General features: G+C 43.4%; 1 protein-coding gene and 1 non-coding gene across 3 annotated transcripts in view; both read right to left on the reverse strand.

Moving 5' to 3' along the window:
* The window catches only part of opn4a (opsin 4a (melanopsin)), an 87,771-nt gene that overhangs the window by 47,115 nt on the left and 25,779 nt on the right, over positions 1–14,877 (reverse strand). For both annotated transcript variants that reach the window (NM_001279057.1, XM_014201341.1), the window contains 3 exon segments: positions 315–479; positions 648–819; positions 2,737–2,940. In NM_001279057.1, coding sequence (NP_001265986.1) covers positions 315–479; positions 648–819; positions 2,737–2,940 — 541 coding nt within the window.
* Positions 9,231–9,303, reverse strand: trnaa-ugc (transfer RNA alanine (anticodon UGC)). The gene has a single exon. It is a non-coding gene; the product is annotated as a tRNA-Ala (tRNA).

Here is a 14,877-nt window from a genome sequence, read left to right on the forward strand (position 1 = left end):
GAGGCTTTTTGGTAGGCCATCATTATAAATAAGAATTTGTTCTTAACTGACTTTCCTAGTTAAATAAAGAAAAAAAAGAGGATCTGGAGGTGTGGCTTGTTGGAGGCGTGGCCTAAGGTTAGCTCTCTTTGGAAAGTGTCATTCTCATTAATTGATTATGTGGTACTCTCATTATCACCACGAGGCTTGTATGCTGCCAGTTCTGTAGATGCAATTTAACTGATACAAGTGCATATGATACCAAATGGCCTTCTAGAGTTCCATTAAGTCAGGTACCGTTTTGTTAAAATACAGTACATATCAAAAGCACTCACCCTGCAAATGCAGTCAGGGCCACAACAGAGTATGGGGACCAAGAGATTACATAGAGGAGGATGACTATCAGAGCAATCTTAGCCATCTTCCACTCATTCTTCAGCCGACGGAAACTCTTAATTGAGTCTCTGGTGCTCCCATTGCAGTTGATCTTGGTTACAGCCCTATGAGACACACACACACACAGAAAAATAAATGCGAAATGTGAGAAATTTGAAATGCTTCAGAGAATCCAATTTCAGTAACTTACAACACACTTTCTTAATTTAATTTAATTGGACACACATTCAGTGATATCTCTAGAGCAGCTCTCTGGTATCCAATCCACTTACTTGTTAGTTGTACGTATGGCTCTGAAGATGAAGAAGTAGCAGTACATGATGACGATGAGGGGGATGAAGAAGACAAAGGTGAAGAGCAGCATGGTGTAGGCACGCACTGATGGGGTAAAGGTCACATAGTCCCATGAACAGGAGGTCAACAGGCCCTCTGGAACATAGGCGCCTGGGGGAGGTAAAGGGGAGGGGGGTAAGGGAGAGGGAGAGGAAGGGGAAGAAGTGCGAAAGTGGTAGAGAAAGGAGGAAAAGAGAGATGGAACATAGAAAGTCGGAAAAGGAAAAGGGCAGAAAATATGTAGTGGGATACGACATTGTCAAAACCTTTCTTCTTCAACACAACTTCTAAGTCGTCTACAAGTTGTCCTTCATGCGTCATCTATTGAAGCCCTGCTATGTTAAAACTGTCAGAGTGCCAGGGAAAGTTAAGGATACTCACATCAATAGGAAGACGCAGGAACATCAAAGCTTGTATCAAGGAAGCACTTCTGATGATCTAAACGCTCTGGACGATCAAAGCCTCAAAGTGAATAATGGTGCAATTTTGTTTAGTTTTATGTTCTTGATGTTATTGCCCCTGAATGACATGATAATCAGCGGAGATGAGGCAGAAATGGGGCCGTCAGATGAGTTTAAGGAGACAGACGCCCTGTGTGTGGTCGGACAGGACACGCGGGCTGCGGAACAATGTCTGGGGTGGCATGCCTGCTCGCAGACCCCAGCCACAGACGGCTGCAGGGGGTAGGCAGGCCATGATCTACTACCTCTCTCCCCAAATCCCCTCCACATTGTCTGAGTTAGTGTGTCGCTCTTAAGGCCCATACCAGCATGTCACCCATTTGCGTGCTAGACAGAATAGTGTTGTCAATTTGGAGCTGCTGGATCAATTTGTTATTTGCCAGAGATTTGCAGTCATGGGGTGTAAGTCATTCTGAGTACAGTATACTGTAAGGCCAGGCCAATGTGAGGCTTATGAGGAGCCCATTCCAACCAGTTCGCCCGCTAGTTTCATTCTCTTTCTTCTCACTGAGAGATCTCAGGCAGCTCAGCATATCTGATCCAATGCCCAAATCCTCATGCTTAAACTAAGCTACTGCAGACTGGAGTTCAAAGAGAGAACACAGAGCCAAGGGGAACACTCTCTCCTGCTGTCTTTCTCTCTCTCCTGCGGTCTTTCTCTCTCTCCGGCGGTCTTTCTCTCTCTCCGGCGGTCTTTCTCTCTCTCCGGCGGTCTTTCTCTCTCTCTCCTGCAGTCTTTCCCTCTCTCTCCTGCAGTCTTTCCCTCTCTCTCCTGCGGTCTTTTTGCTCTCCTGCGGTCTTTCTCGCTCTCCTGCGGTCTTTCTCTCTCTCCTGCGGTCTTTCTCTCTCTCCTGCGGTCTTTCCCTCTCTCTCCTGCGGTCTTTCCCTCTCTCTCCTGCGGTCTTTCTCTCTCCTGCGGTCGTTCTCTCTCCTCCTGTCTTTCCCTCTCTCTCCTGCAGTCTTTTTGCTCTCCTGCGGTCTTTCTCTCTCTCCTGCTGTCTTTCTCTCTCTCCTGCGGTCTTTCTCTCTCTCCTGCGATCTTTCTCTCTCTCCTGCTGTCTTTCTCTCTCTCCTGCTGTCTTTCTCTCTCTCCTGCTATCTTTCTCTCTCTCCTGCTGTCTTTCTCTCTCTGCTGCTGTCTTTCTCTCTCTGCTGCTGTCTTTCTCTCTCTTGCTGTCTTTCTCTCTCTTGCTGTCTTTCTCTCTCTTGCTGTCTTTCTCTCGCATATATAGCACATGGGGATGTGTGAAACGTACTCCTCATCTGAAATGTTCCCACTTGCGCCAGTGAACAGCTAGCTTTTCACGTGGTGCCCACTGGTAAGACGCTTCAGGAGGGTGGTCATGTGTGCTAGCAAGGCAGAGGTCCCGAGTTTGCGCCAGGTATGGGCCGAATCGTGAGGAAGTGGTACTCGCTAAGCAAGCAGCGTGACATCCTTTACACATATACTGACACAATCACAACTCTTCCATACAGTGGCATCCTACAACCTCATCCCAAGCTTGGCTCATGACCCAGGATTATGCTCTCTCTCTCTCTCTCTGTGTGCATGTGTGTGTGGACTTACTCCAGCCAAAGAAAGGGGGCAGGCTCCATCCCAATGAGTAGACCCAGGCAGCCATGAGGATGAGCAGGGCTCTTTTCTTGGACAGCACCCCGATGGAGGCCAGTGGACGTGTAATCACAAAGTAGCGGTCCACTGCTATCACCATCAGTGTGATCATAGAGCAGATCCCAAATAGAGCTCCACAGAACGCATACAGCTCACAGCCTAGAGGACACAGAGACAGCACAGTTAATTACTGAGATAAAGGAAGATAAGAGAGAGTCAGAGTACAGTTAATGACTGAGAGAAAAATAGAATGAGAGGGTGAAAAAGAAACAGTATGTCAGTTGGTGTGTTGTAATGCCCCCTGTGGGTGATAGTCCACTCCATAGCCTGGATAATGATCAGAAAAGAACCAAGTCACAGAAGGAAGAGACAGTGGGAGCTGCAGAGGGTAATACTGACCTTATCTCAGATTCACTCATTCTTTTTGGGATTTAACTGCAAGGCCATAAGGTTTACTTAGTTAAAATGATCAGTTATCATTGGATAAACTTCACAATCACAACAGAATGAGATGTATTTTTTTCAAATAGAGAACAATATAGCTGAGTTATGCCGTTGCGGACTTGATTTGGAAAGTGTTGAAAAAGCACTATAATTGATAACTTTGATTGGTGTGATGGTGATTACGCAATACTGTGAGACAACTGTACTTCATAGAAAATAATATATTTCATGTTTATGCACATGAAAAATGCACAGTTAATTGGGAAAAAGTATTCAGATCCCTTCCATTATGCCACATTTTGTTACAGCCTTATTCTAAACGTTTTTTTCTCCCTCATCAATTTGCTATGAGACTCAAAATTGAGCTCAGGTGCATCCTGTTTCCATTGATCATCCTTGAGATGTTTCTACAACTTGTGGTAAATTAAATTGATTGGACATGATTTGGAAAGGCACACACCTGTCTATATAAGGTCCCACAGTTGACAGTGCATGTCAGAGCAAAAACCAAGCCATGAGGTCGAAGGAAATGTCCGTTGAGCTCCGAGACAGGATTGTGGCGAGGCACAGATCTGGGGAAGGTTACCAAAACATTTCTGCAGCATTGAAGATACCCGAGAACACAGTGGCCTCCATCATTCTTAAATGGAAGTAGTTTGGAACCATCAAGACTCTTCCTAGAGCTGGCTGCCTGGCCAAACTGAGCAATCGGGGGAGAAGGGCTTTTGTCAGGGAGGTGAACAAGAACCCGATGGTCACTCTGACAGAGCTCTAGAGTTCCTCTGTGGAGATGGGATAAACTTCCAGAAGGACAACCACCTCTGCAGCACTTCCCCAATCAGGCCTTTATGGTAGAGTGGCGGAAGCCGCTCCTCAGTAAAAAGGCACATGACAGCCCGCTTGAAGTTGCCAAAAGGCACCTAAAGGACTCTCAGACCATGAGAAACAAGATTCTCTGGTCAGAGAAAGGGAAAATGAATGGACAAAGATCCTTGATGACAACCTGCTCCAGAGCGCTCAGGACCTCAGACTGGGGTGAAGGTTCACATTCCAACAGGACAATGACCCTAAGCACACAGCCACCGGAGTGGCTTCGGGACAAGTCTCTGAATGTCCTTGAGTGGCCCAGCCAGAACCCGGACTTGAACATCTCTGGAGAGACCTGAAAAAGCTGTGCAATGATGCTCCCCATCCAACCTGACAGAGCTTGAGAGGATCTGCAGACAAGAATGGGAGAAACTCCCCAAATACAGGTGTGCCAAGCTTGTAGCGTCATATCCAAAAAGACTCGAGGGTGTAATCGCTACAAAAGGGTCTTCAACAAAGTACTGAGTAAATGGTCTGAATTTTGCAAAAATGTCTAAACCTGTTTTTGCTTTGTCATTATTGTCACGCCCTGATCTGTTTCACCTGTCTTCGTGCTTGTCTCCACCCCCCTCCAGGTGTTGCCCATCTTCCCAATTATCCCCTGGGTACTTATACCTGTGTTCTCTGTTTGTCTGTTGCCAGTTCGTCTTGTTTGTCAAGTTAGCCAGCGTTTTCTCAGCTCCTGCTTTTCCACAGTCTCTCTTTTTCTTGCCCTACTGGTTTTGACCCTTGCCTGTCCTGACTCTGAGCCCGCCTGCCTGACCACTCTGTCTGACCTGAGCCTGCCTTCCTGTACCTTTGTCCCACTACTCTTGATTACTGACCCCTGCCTGCCTTGACCCGTCGCTTGCCTGCCCCTGTTGCTGTTATAAACATTGTTACTTCAACACAGTCTGCATTTGGGTCTTACCTGAGACGTGATAATTATGGGGTGTGTGTAGATTGAGGGGAAAAAACAATTGAATCCCTTTTATAATAAAGGGTGTAACGTAACAAAATGTGGAATGTTTTCAATCTCTTACCAGATTTATCAACCACACATTTAATTACAGGCGGCAATACTAACTGCATTTTGGATCTTTATATGGATAGGCTTCCTGCTCGCCCCACCACTTCACTGAATTCCACCACTATATTGTGTTATTTAATTGGAACAATGAAACTTGTCGATGTTTGGCGATTACAACACCCTACGGGGATAAGGATTATTATTTCTTCTCACATGTGCATAAATCATTAACAGACTCAAAAGTCACCTCTACCAAGTAATGTTACCACAATATAATTTATGATCACAGTCCCGTTTCATTATAAAAATGGATTTTGGCAGAACAAAGCCTCAATTCAGTTGGTGATTTAATACAACATTAATCAATGATGAACAATTTCACCAACAAACAGACAATTTAATTACAGACTATATGTCCCAGAATGATAGTGCTGATGTATCCTACTCCACTTTGTGAGAGGCATTTAAGGCTGTTATGCGTGGGCATGTAATATCATGAAGCTACCATGAAGAAAATGTAGGCAGAGAAGATTATTAGAAAGCGAGGCACAGCTCCTGGTGCTTGATAGAGTTTATATGGAAGCGCCCTTATCTTCCAAGTTGAATTACTTAAAACTCAAATATGAATACAATACTATTCTCTTTAATCAAACAAACACAATGCTAATAAAGATTAGACAAAAACACTTTGAGTTCGGTGACAAGCCGGATAAACTACTGTCGCGCCAGATGAGAGGTATACAGGCCAAATCTAGTACAGGAGCTGTTACTACAGACCCAAAATAAATAAATGCATGTTTCAAAGTTTTATCAAGACATCTACACTTAAAAGACTGCTGTAGATACCGCGCAAATTTCTGATTTCCTCCATTCGCGTAGCCTACCTAAACTACGCGCTGCTGCTCAACGGGAATTAAATGCAGAGAGAACTTTAGAAGAGATTGTCTCCACAGTACATTCCTTCCCTAACGGTAAAGCTCATGACCCTGATGGCTTTGGTTAAGAGTTTTACAAAGCACATTCAGAAAAGGTTACTATTTTTGAGGATGTTTAAACACTCTGTTGAAACTCGCAGACTCCCGGAGTCTTTATACTCTGCCAATACAGTGCCTTGCAAAAGTATTCATCCCCCTTGGCGGTTTTCTTATTTTGTTGCATTACAACCTTTAATTTAAATTGATTTTTATTTGGATTTCATGTAATGGACATACACAAAATAGTCTAAATTGGTGAAGTGAAATGAAAAAAATGACTTGTTTCAAAAACAAATTTAAAATTAAAAACAGAAAAGTGTTGCGTGCATACATGTATTCACCCCTTTTGCTATGAAGCCCCTAAATAAGATCTGGTGCAATCAATTACCTTCAGAAGACACAACATTAGTTAAATAAAGTCCACCTGTGTGAAATCTAAGTGTCACATGATCTCAGTATATATACACCTGTTCTGAAAGGCCCCAGAGTCTGCAACACCACTAAGCAAGGACCACCACCAAGCAAGCGGCACCATGAAGACCAATGAGCTCTCCAAACAGGTCAGGGACAAGGTTGTGCAGAAGTACAGATCAGGGTTGGGTTATAAAAAATATCCAAAACTCTGAACATCCCACGGAGCACCATTAAATCCATTATTAAAAAATGGAAAGAATATGGCACCACAACAAACCAGCCAAGAGAGGGCCGCCCACCAAAACTCATGGACCAGGCAAGGAGGGCATTAATCAGAGAGGCAACAAAGAGACCAAACATTACCCTGAAGGAGCTGCAAAGCTCCATAGCGGAGATTGGAGTATCTGTCCATAGCCGTATACTCCACAGAGCTGGGCTTTACAGTAGAGTGGCCAGAAAAAAACATTGCTTAAAGAAAGAAATAAGCAAACACTTTTGGTGTCACCAAAAGGCATGTGGGAGACTCCCCAAACATATGGAAGAAGGTACTCTGGTCAGAGACTAAAATTGAGCTTTTTGGCCATCGAGGAAAATGCTATGTCTGGTGCAAACCCAACACCTCTCATCACCCGAGTCACCATCCCCACAGTGAAGCATGGTGGTGGCAGCATCATGCTGTGGGGATGTTTTTCATTGTCAGGGACTGGGAAACTGGTCAGAAGTGAAGGAATGATGAATGGCGCTAACCTGTTTCAGTCTTCCAGAGATTTGAGACTGGGATGGAGGTTCACCTTTTAATGACAAATACGTATTTTTCCACCACTGTCTGGGTATACCATAAACTGGGAGAAAAGTTAATTAATGCCAATACTTTTCTATTATGGAAGAGAAAGGACATTACTATTGCAGACCCATACATCAATAATACTTTTGGCACATTCACACAGTTGAGGGAAGTGTACAAACTCCCTGCATCTAATTTATTCTGATATCTTCAGATAAGAAATTACGTCCACTTAAATACACCAAATTTTGAGGCAGTTACACCTGCCCGCAAACTGTATATTTTCAGGAACCTCGCCCCTGACTCTAAGAGTGTGAGCTCCAGATTTGTAGATCACTTTACAGCATATTACTTTGTATCCACACAACATTTGAAGGAGACCTGGGAGGAACAGTTGGGCTGATTGCCTTCGAGATATTAACTTCACAGACTACACTATTCCTGTACGAAATTACACTAGTTTTACCCCTCGGCCTCGCCGATATGCCCTTAGTGCAAGTCTGCCGAGGGTACCCTAGGTCGCCTCTCCTGGTCATGCCCCAAACTGCACAGACACTGGCAGGATATTTTGAAGTGTTACTCAGAAGTATACAGCGGTAACCTCATACCAGCCCCGGACGCTGCTGTTTTAGGTAGGTCACATCACCTAACGACTTGAACCTATTGAGAACAGAAGACTGTACAAAATGGCATGGTTATTGCAACAACAACAAAAAATGTAGCCTTTGGAATAAGGAGACTGTGCCTGATTTTAAAACCTGGTTAGCTGAAGTCACCAGATTGACACATAAATTCCATCTCTGGCAAATCTAATACATTCATTAAGATATGGCAGCCAGTGGAGGCTCCTCAGAGAAGGAAGGGGAGAACCATCCTCCTCAAAAATGTAATATTATATTATATATTTACGTCACCAAATAATTGATTAAAACACACTGTTTTGCAATGAAGGTCTACAGTAGCCTCAACAGCACTGTAGGGTAGCACCACGGTGTAGCCGGAGGACAGCTAGCTTCCGTCCTCCTCTTGGTACATTGACTTCAATGCAAAACCTAGGAGGCTTTTGGTTCTCACCCCCTTCCATAGACTTACACAGTAACTATGACAACTTCCTCAAACCTATCAGATCTCTTGCAGCATGAACTGACATGTTGTCCACCAAATCAAAGGATCAGAGAATGAATCTAGTACTGAAAGCATAAGCTACAGCTAACTAGCACTGTAGTGCATAAAATGTGGTGAGTAGTTGACTCAAAGAGAGAGAAAGACAATAGTTGAACAATTCATTTATTCAAAAATGAAGGAGAAGTAAGAGAGAGAGAGCGAGAGAGACAGCGATTTCATTTTTTTTCACTTTCAGTTTCACTTACTTAGCTAGCAAATGCAGCTGGCTAGTTTAGTTACTCAAACACCCGGCTCAAATAGAGGGACACTATGTTAGCTAGCTGGCTATAACTATCCAACACAACACTGGAACTCTTCAAAGTCAAGGTAAGCTTTTGGTTTTATTAATTTATTGCCACCGGGGCCCGCCAGTGTAACTGCTTACTGACTATACACTAACTTTACTTGTAGCGGGTGTACTAACACATTAGTTCTATTAGCTATGTTGACTAAGATGTTACTTTAGCTAATATGGGGACAACGATGTAGGCTGTGTGTAGCGGTTATGACATGGTTTGGCTTGGAAAGGTTTTTCGCCTGGTCACATACAGCTGATGTGTTGTTGATTGAAGTCCACAACGAAGAGAAAAGGTGAGAGGAGTAGAGTTCATAGAGGATAGAAGGAATACAACGTGGCTGCTATGAAAGTGAACTGTGTTTATGTGGGATCAGGGGTGTATTCATTCATTACATTTTTACATTTTAGTCATTTAGCAAACACTCTTATCCAGAGCAACTTACAGTAGTGAATGCATACATTTCATACAATTTCATACATCTTTTTTTCTGTGCTTTCCCCCCGTGGGAATCGAACCCACAACCCTGGCGTTGCAAACACCATGCTCTACCAACTGAGCTACAGGGAAGGCTATGCTCTAGAGATACTGGGGTTTTAGAGCTACAGGGAAGGCTCATTCCGCCGATTCTGTTGAAAAACGTTTCTTAAACGGAAGCAAACAAAACGGGGATAAAAATACTTGAATTTATCCAATAGAAACTCTCGTTTGCAACTGTTGGACTAATGATTACACCCTAGATAAGCTAGATGCTGGCAAGACTGTGCAAGGCGGTATGGAATGTGTCACTGTCTGTCCATGTGTCACTGTCTGTCATCTCAAATTTCTCTCGACCTGTGTGCACCTACGTTGTAAACGTTCATTCATAGGCTTGGTTGTAGCAACTTCATGATGGGTATAGGGACAATATGAGGATCATGTAGCAGCCTAAACTTGCCGATGTTACATTAAACTGGGTGAATGGAATATGAATTACAGTCGTCCAACATGCTGTAATAGTAATAAGGCCATGCTCATGAAAAAAAAATTGCCCTCCCTCCCTCATCATTAAAAAAATAATAATAATATTTCACCTTTATTTAATCAGATAGGCTAGTTGAGAACAAGTTCTCATTTACAACTGCGACCTGGCCAAGATAAAGCAAGGCAGTGCGACAAAAACAACAACACAGAGTTGCACATGAACAAACGTACAGTCAATAACACAATAGAAAAATCTATGAACAGTGTGTGCAAATGTAGAAGAATAGGGAGGTAGGCAATAAATTGGCTATAGAGGCGAAATAATTACAATTTAGCATTAACACTGGAGTGATAGATGTGCAGATGATGATGAGCAAGTAGAGATACTGGGGTTTTAGAAGAGCAAGAGGGTAAGTAATAATATGGGGATGAGGTAGTTGGGTGTGCTATTTATAGATTGGCTGTGTACAGGTACGGTGATCGGTAAGCTGCTCTGACAGCTGATGCAGAGGGAAGTTACAGAGGGAGATATAAGACTCCAGCTTCAGTGATTTTTGCAATTCGTTCCAGTCATTGGTAGCAGAGAACTGTAAGGAAAGGCGGCCAAAGGAAGTGTTGGCTTTGGGGATGACCAGTGAAATATACCTGCTGAAGAGCGTGCTACGGGTGGGTGTTGCTATGGTGACCAGTGAGCTGAGGGTGGTATATGGGGCTATATGGGGCTCAGTGAGCTGAGGGTGGTATATGTGGGTGGCATATGGGGCTTTGGTGACAAAACGGATGGCACTGTGATAGACTACATCCAGTTTGCTGAGTAGAGTGTTGGGGGCTATTTTGTAAATGACATCGCTGAAGTCAAGGATTGGTAGGATAGTCAGTTTTATGAGGGTATGTTTGGCAGCACGAGGGAAGGAGGCTTTGTTGCGAAATAGGAAGCCGATTCTAGATTTAATTTTGGATTGGAGATGCATAATGTGAGTCTGGAAGGAGAGTTTACAGTCTAACCAGACACCTAGGTGTTTGTAGTTGTCCACATATTCTAGGTCAGAACCATCCAGAGTAGTGATGCTAGTCGGGCGGGAGGGTGCGGGCAGCAATCGGTTGAAGAGAATGCACTTAGTTTTACTAGCATTTAAAAGCAGTTGGAGGCCACGGAAGGAGTGTTGTATGGCGTTGAAGCTCGTTTGGAGGTTTGTTAGCACAGTGTCCAAAGAAGGGCCAGATGTATACAGAATGGTGTCGTTTGCGTAGAGGTGGATCAGAGAATCACCAACAGCAAGAGTGACATCATTGATGTATACAGAGAAAAGAGTCGGCCCAAAAATTGAACCCTGTGGCACCCCCATAGAGACTGCCAGAGGTCCAGACAACAGGCCCTCCAATTTGACACACTGAACTCTATCTGAGAAGTAGTTGGTGAGCAAGGTGAGGCAGTCATTTCAGAAGCCAAGGCTATTGAGTCTGCCGATAAGAATGCGATGATTGACAGAGTCGAAAGCCTTGGTCAGGTCGATGAAGACAGCTGGGGGGGGCTTGGGCAAGTTTCTGCAGGGGGTGCTGAGATGTTGGCCGGGGTAGGGGTATCCAGGTGGAAAGCATGGCCAGTCGTAGAAAAATGCTTATTGAAATGATCGATTATCGTAGATTTATCAGTGGTGACAGTGTTTCCTATCCGCAGTGCGGTGGGCAGCTGGGATGAGGTGCTCTTATTCTTCATGGACTTTACAGTGTCCCAAAACTTTTTGGAATTAGTGCTACAGGAAGCAAATTTCATGCTCTGGACACTACGCTGACAGACACAGCAAACCTTCTTGCCACAGCTCGCATTGATGTGCCATCCTGGATGAGCTGCACTACCTGAGCCACTTGTGTGGGTTGTAGACTCCGTCTCATGCTACCACTAGAGTGAAAGCACCGCCAGCATTCAAAAGTGACCAAAACATCAGCCAGGAAGCATAGGAACTGAGAAGTGGTCTGTGGTCCCCACCTGCAGAACCACTCCTTTATTGGGGGTGTCTTGCTAATTGCCTATAATTTCCACCTGTTGTCTATTCCATTTGCACAACAGCATGTGAAATGTATTGTCAATCAGTGTTGCTTCCTAAGTGGACAGTTTGATTTCACAGAAGTGTGATTGACTTGGACTTACATTGTGTTGTTTAAGTGTTCCCTTTATTTTTTTGAGCAGTGTATATAAAAAATAAACTCAGACATTTCTCTCAAAACATAGAGATGTCTGTTGGCACGGGACTAATGTTATCAGAGGACCTTGGAGTTTAGGGAGCAGTCGAAATGTACATAATTGTTACCAGGAGGAAAATTGGGGAGGGTCATGCTTTTTCAATTTCAGTCAGGGGGAGAGTTTAATATTTTTTTTGTTTAGTCCAGGGGAGGGTCATGTAATTTGTAATTGATTAATACACCTAATGCAATGGTACAATTAAGCACTGGAGGTGGTGCTATAGGTTTAATAAAATGTAACGAAAAACAAGCAATATTTAGTTTTTTTCAACAACAATAAATACATGTAAAATGTAATGATATCATAAAATCGCCAGCACACAACACAAAAAGACACAACAACACATTGCTGTTGAACCAGCCTTCATTATAGTAGGCCTAGGGTAAGGGTAGCCTATGGAGAGATTTGGGTTTTAAAGATGGGAAATTATGGGAAACAAGTAATTGTTACAGGAAAATAACTTCTAAATATGAGGTTTACCGGTATTCACAGAGGTTCTCATCTCTCGTTTCATGATGGGCATGGACACATGTAGCCTACATCATGGAGGGGGTTTTACACACCTCCAAAGCATGGCTAAAATAATGAAAGCCTGCCTACAATACATAGATAAAAAGGGAATGTCAGCTCACTGTTTTGCTCCTAAGTTTGAGATTTTAATAAAGCTTTGGTGATTAAGATTTAGTTCCAAGCAGTCTCACGAGCCAAACCCTTTATCAACGGTTTTGACTCCCATCTGAGCGCAAGCAAGCTGATATAAGACAGGTAAATTACCCATCCTTCCGCAACAGTTTGAAAATAGCAGAGCGCTGGCTTTAACAGGTTGAAATTGCAAACGAACGGGTGTTTGACACTAGTGCCACCTTAAGGTCAGCCAGAAATAGAGCCGTGATGTCATCTTGCTCAGTGTTTGAGAATTAGTTGCTTATTATATGCTGCCCCTTATCCCTGATTCTTTACTGGGTGTGCAATATCAAGTGTGCCTAGTGTAGTCCCAATCAAATGATCAATAGCCTATACTCTTAGCTATAGGCCTAGGCTATACGAAGAGCATGATCAGAGAAGCACAGTGCAAAGTTGTATTTCTAAGAAAATGCACTTCCTTTCAAGCAGTTTTTGCGCTGCTGGGATGGTGTGTATAAAACTAGGCTACACGCCATTACATACTGCAATGGAAACGCTATGCCAATCATGAGCCCTGGCCAAAAAATGCAATATCTGTGTGCGCTGACTAGGCCTACTTATGTCCTGTTCAGTTTGAGAGGGATAGCGCAAAGATGAGAAGGAGGACTGGAGCTAAGCTTGCTACTGTTATAATTGATTTGAATAAAAACAATATGTTTCATTGCCCATAATGCTATTTATCAGAAATATTGACCTCGCAATAAGCCATATTCAAGTAATTTTCATAATTTACATTACTTTTAAGCGGCAGCAGCGGAGATGGACAGCGCATGGGTGCTGAAAGTAGGCTACTTCTAGAAGTACTAATTCATATAAACAGTCTTCGGGCCTCCCGAGTGGCACAGCGGTCTAAGGCACTTCATCGCATTGCTTGAGGTGTCACTACAGACCCGGGTTCGATCCCAGGCTGTATTGCAGCCAGCCGCGACAGGGAGACCCATTAGGCGGCGCACAATTGGCTCAGTGTTGTCCAGGTTAGGGAAAAGTTTGGCCAACCAGGATGTCCTTGTCCCAATGTGCTCTAGCGACTCCTTGTGGCAGGCTGGGCACATGCACTCTGACTTCGGTGGCCAGTTGCACAATGTTTCCTCTGACACGTTGGTGCAGCTGGCTTCCAGGTTAAGTGAGCAGTGTGTCATGAAGCTTGGCAGGGTTGTTTTTTGGAGGATGCTTGACTCGTGACCGTCGCCTCTCCCGAGTTCGTACGGGAGTTGCAGTGATGGGACAAGACTAACTACCAATTGGGGAGAAAAAGGGTAGGATTTTTTTCCCCCTTCATTTTAATTTGACTTTAGGCTTCTAACAACAAGATGGCTTTGTGTTGGAGCTTATTTCTTCTGATTCAAGAAATAAGAGGTAGGTGTATCTGTTTGACAGACACAATTCTTGTCTACTATCCATAGATTTTATCAGCCAATTCCTTCAGTCACCATGCACTCCTTAAATATCTATGTTAGTGAGTGAAGGGCTTGGTGTGTTAAGTTAAAACTAGGGCTAGAAACAAGCTGTAGAATTCTGGGCAAAGACGACTCCGATGCATATGGGATATCGTTGGTTTGTCTATGGAATTCAGAGACTGCGCTACAACCTTCTATAGACGAGAAAAACCAAAAATGTACTTCGCTTGGAAAGTAATGTGTGATTCTGTCGCTATCAATTGACGTTCAACATTTCAACCATCTATTGAACAACATACTAACTCTAAATCAGTCAGGAGGAATCAAAGTAGCCTAGGAAGGCCCGAAAATGTGTTATTTAGGCTATATTATTATCATTTCCCGGCTATAGCCTGCCATTTAAGAAATCAATTGTGAAGCATTTGTGTCACGCTACAGGCTGGCAGGAGCACTCAGCATTTCAACAACACATCAATAACAGCACTTCAACAACATGCCTATACATTCTGCATTAAGGGTGTCTAAAATTCAATTAAAAAAAATTATTACTTAGAATTAAATAATAATTCAACCAAAAAATGCCTTATTACGCTATACAGTCATTCTACAGTGCCTTTAAATTCACTTTTAGAAACAAGTTTGGCCAGTCTTTGGTTTGCGGATCATGCGGTGAGCTATGCATGCCTAGTTTGTTCATTTAGCCTAGCAGATGCTCTTATAAGTTAGATGACAGTTCCGAATGAACAAATATAGGCCTACCTGATGATATGCAGCTGCTGTATTAAGAAACGAATGTCTTTTTCTCAAATTAAATGATTATCAGATACTTCAGTTGTAACTGGTTCAGTTGCACAACAT

This window comes from Salmo salar, chromosome ssa01, assembly GCF_905237065.1.
Source record: "Salmo salar chromosome ssa01, Ssal_v3.1, whole genome shotgun sequence".
Classification (NCBI taxonomy): domain Eukaryota; kingdom Metazoa; phylum Chordata; class Actinopteri; order Salmoniformes; family Salmonidae; genus Salmo; species Salmo salar.